Raw genomic sequence first — 4,357 nt, forward strand, 5'->3', positions numbered from 1 at the left:
GTTTGAGACTGGGGATACCAAATCCTGGTTCTTAGGGAGAAGGGAGCTGGGGGCTGGGGGCTGGCACCCTGAGTCTGAAGGAAGAGGGGCTCAGGGCTTCCAATCCTGGGACCTGAAGCCGTTTAGGGCCCAGGGAGAAAAGAGTGCTCTCATTCATGCTGTTGTTCATACTCTCCTTTAAAACTCCCCCCCCCCAGTCGTGTTCTCATCCGATTCTCTAGAGTTTGGATGTCTCTCTTTGGGACCCTACCTGAGAGAAAGGGGATTCCGAGCCCACCAAGGCCCTCCTCTCTCAGGGGTCCAATCACATGAATGTTTCTTCCCTTGGGGCCCCAGATTCCCTCTCTTCCTTTAGGCTCTTCCCTCCACGAGATACTTCCCCTCTCCCCGCTGAGGACCTTCGATGAATGCCCTTACATAGTGTTCCCTTTCCTGAGGGTCCCAGGAGTCCAGAACCCCAGTCACTCACCGAGACCCAGAAGGGTGCAGAGCAGAGTGAAGGTCAGCAGGAAGGTCCCAGGGCTCCGAGAAGTCCTCATGGTGTGTCAACCTGCAGTCCTGGGTCCCCAGCCTATAAGGAAGCTGAGGAAGGGCGGGTCGGGTCGGGACCCACCTTCACCCTGGGGTAAGAAGGAGCTGAGGTCAGAGCCAAAGGCAGCCTCTTCAGCCCCCGGGTTGGGGAGGCGGAACCAGCGTCCAAAAGGGACCTAGACATCTGGTGCCCAGCCCTCTCCTCCACTGGGATTCCCGGAGTCTGGGCTTCCAGCTCTATCTCCCATCAGGACTCAGGAGGTCACCTTCCCGTTTTTCACATCCCCACGGCCCATTTTCTTTACTCAAAGCCCAAGGTCTGAGTGGGGTCGTTTTATTCCCAATGAGGCATCTAGCGTAGGTGGGGCCCCACCTGGGAGCGCCCAGCAAGTTCAGGCTCGTTCTGCAGGGACCCGGGAGACTTGTCCTCCTTCCCTTTTCCTTCTAGCACTTGGCTCATACTCCTTTCTCTGTGTTCAGGCCTTGTCTGGCGCCGACCTCGCCCAGGGCGGACTCCTGGATCTCCTGGGGACCGAACAGAGAAGTGCCTGTCAGCGGTCAGGAGTGGGCGTGGCAGGCGACTGATGCTCACAGATCGTACTGGGAAACTGAGGCGTAGGTGGGAGTAATCCAGGCTGGGTGTGTGTTTGTGTGTGTGTGTGTGTGTGGGGGGGGTGCTTGTAGCCACGGGAGCCAGTGGAGTAGATCTCGTTACGGTAGGATCGTCTCGGCTCCCGGCGAAAATCCGACTCAGGTTAGCTGTCCTCCGGAGTGCTAGGCTTCGGTTTGGGAGGGGACTGCATCGTCCAATAAGAATGGGGAATTTCTCCTAGGGACCAATCCCAAGGGCCGCTCCTGTGGGGGCGGATCCCAGAAAGGAGGATGTCAAAGCCACCGGGAGGAGGGGCTAGAGAGTAGTAGGGGCCAAGAGAGGCGGGACTAGAGAAACACTTGTTGCTTGGGTTCTCTGCGCCTCTGGCCGTAAAGGCGCGACTGGGCATGCGCGATGTTGACGCGAGCGCGGGCGCGCCGCGTTTTGAAAGGCCCGAGCCCCGCGCGCTTGCGCACTGAAGCCCGTGTAAAGGCGCGCCCCCTCCCCGCCCCCAAACCCAGACCCTCTTCTATCCTTCCCGCCAGGTGAAGCTCCGGACAAAACATTGACATGCCGGAGATCCGTCTCCGTCATGTCGTGTCCTGTAGCAGCCAGGACTCGGTGAGGGGCCGGCGCGCGGGAGGTTGGAAGACGTAAGGGGATTAGCGAGGGGGGCTCTACAAGAACTTTTGGAGTGTAAAAGGGAACCTTAGGAAAGTTTGAGGAGGACCGGGGTACATTTCCAGGGGCCTCTAAGGGATTCTGAGAGAGAGGTGGGTAGAGCAACTTCCGGGCGTCTGTGGAACTTCCGGCGAGAAAAGGAGGACTAGGGACTTTCTTTAGAGAGCCCGTAGATGAATTTCTTGGGAAAAAGGTTGTAGAGGAAACTATGGGCAGGGTGTGAGGAATTACTGGGGAAACTTAAATCGGGGGTTTGGTGGAGAACTTGGAGGATTCAGAGGAATTAGCTGAGAGCTGGGCCCAGCTGTCATCTCTGTGGCCTAACCCTCTCTTTCCCACTCTTGTCGCCAGACTCACTGTGCAGAGAACCTTCTCAAGGCGGACACTTACCGGAAATGGCGGGCAGCCAAGGCAGGCGAGAAGACCATCTCTGTAGTCCTTCAGGTGATCCTGCCCTGTCCCCACCTCCACCTCACTAGCAATCTGGAGCCCAGGGTCCAGTCTCAGGTCTTGAGTCAGCTGGCAGTGGGTTAAGTCACTTTTCCTCCTGGGTCTTAGCTTCCTTATCTGGAAAATAGGTAGTGGGATCCCAGTGCTCCTCAACAGAGGAGGAAAGAGACCCAAGGACTAGGCCAGCGGTGACCAAGGCAATCAGAGTGTAGCCTTGGGAGGTTGCTTCTACTTTTTGGGTCTTCATTTCCTCAGCTGGAACAGGGTGAATCATGGCCATATATCATGATGCTAGGGTAGTGGGCTCAGGGTGGGAAGGTGTCCAGGAAGGTCAGGAAAGCAATTGACTCCCCTGAAGGAAACGGAGGTATAGGGAGGGGAAGTGAAGTGGCCAGTCCAAGCAACCCATTGTGGAATGCTGGCTGTGTTCTTTCTGAGTTCTTTTTGTCCGTGTTCTCACTGAATCCACACCACAGTTCTCTGAGGTGGTGGTGGTGGTTGTTATTGTTAGTTGCCGTTGAGTCAGTTCTGACTTGTGGTGACCCCGGGTGTGCAGAGTAGAACACTCCACAGGGTTTTCAAGGCTGTAACCCTCTGGAAACAGATTCCCAGGCCGTTCTCCTGAAGCACCCCTGGGTGGGTTCCAACTGCCAGCTGTTCAGCTGGGAGTCAAGCACTGAACTGTTAGAACCACCCATGTTTCCTGTTAGGCTGGAGGGAGGCAAATAGAAGTTGCAACTTGACCTGAGATGGTTGCAGGGTTCTACGGAGGCTGTTCCTGTCAGGAATAAGAAAACGATGGGAGAAGAAGGTTAACTGTGTGTCAAGCATCTGCGTGATAACAATTTTCAGAGACTCAGACTGTACTTTCAGCTTTGTGTTTACACACTTGCTTTCTTGTTTTTGGCCACATTCCTTAGTTCTGAATGTGGGTGTTTGGGGGGAGGGTGTCGGAAAGGCAAGGTGTGCATGCTCTTGCCCACCCAACTGACTCACAGGACCCTCTAGGATGGAAGAGAACTGCCCCATAGAGTTTTCAAGGCTGTCAATCTTTATGGGAAAAGATTGCTACATCTTTCTTCTGTAGAGTGGCTGGTGGGTTCAAACCACTGATCTTTTGGTTAGCAGCTGAATGCTCTAACAACTACACCACCAGAGCTCCATCTCTCTTGCCCAGAGATTCTAAAAAAAAACTTTGGGGCCACAGAACCTTTTGAGATTTGATAGAAACTGGGGATTCCCTTCTCAGGAAAAATACACAGACCCACAAAATTCCCAATGCCTAACGTAATAATTATGCACACTGACATTTATTAAATGTGACAACTTGCCAGTCATCATTCTAAACATCTCCCAAGGATGAACCTGTTAAATTCTCATAAGCCCTTGTGACCTAGGCTTTATTATCATCCCCATTTTACAGATGTGGGAACTAAGGCCCAGTGATGTTACGCAACTGGCCCAAGAATGACTGTTTTCAGCTGAGGGAGATAACAGCTGCTCCGGATTTATTCTGGGGCTCTGGGTTCAAGTCCCCAGCTCTCCCTCTTACTCACTCTCCGACCCCAGGCATATTGTTTCTTTTCTCGGAAGCTATTTTCTCATCTGTCCGTTGGGAATAATAAGATCTAAGCCCAGAGTTGTTAGGAAAATTGGGTGACGTCACGTCTGCTCCGGTGTTTTGTCAACACGCAGGTGTTTGTGCAAAGGGAGGGATTTATGTTTTTGTTACTGAGTGATGAGTGTGCTGGGCTCTGTCATGGTCAGGTGACCTCAGGGAAATCACATTCGGGTCTGTGCCCCGGTGGCAGCGGAAACGGAGACCGTAGGCAGAAGAGATGGGACATGGTATGTGAAGGAGCAGGAGGCTGGCTGGGAGATAGAGGGCAGAAGTGCAGCTGAAATGGGACACCCAGAGGGGAGTAGCTTGGGAAGGTGATGGGTGATATGTTCTCTTGGGACATCGATATGACTTTGGAACATTCAAGGGGCAGCATCCAAGAGGCAGTTGAGGGTCAGATGTGGAGCTAGAGACAGAAGTGTGGGATTGTCAGCATGGGGACAGGACTGGATGGATTCATTCATTCAATGTTTTCTTTTTTT

General features: G+C 53.4%; 1 protein-coding gene across 1 annotated transcript in view; it reads left to right on the plus strand.

Moving 5' to 3' along the window:
- Positions 1-1,690: 1,690 nt before the first annotated feature.
- XRCC1 (X-ray repair cross complementing 1) overlaps positions 1,691-4,357 on the plus strand; it is a 51,445-nt gene continuing 48,778 nt past the window's right edge. The window contains exons 1-2 of the mRNA XM_007943117.1: positions 1,691-1,744; positions 2,156-2,248. Coding sequence (XP_007941308.1) covers positions 1,694-1,744; positions 2,156-2,248 — 144 coding nt within the window. The 5' untranslated portion in view covers positions 1,691-1,693. The remainder of the gene's footprint in view (positions 1,745-2,155; positions 2,249-4,357) is intronic.

Source organism: Orycteropus afer, unplaced genomic scaffold (assembly GCF_000298275.1).
Source record: "Orycteropus afer afer isolate SDZICR_OR568_19922 unplaced genomic scaffold, OryAfe1.0 scaffold00099, whole genome shotgun sequence".
NCBI classification, from domain to species: Eukaryota; Metazoa; Chordata; class Mammalia; order Tubulidentata; family Orycteropodidae; genus Orycteropus; species Orycteropus afer.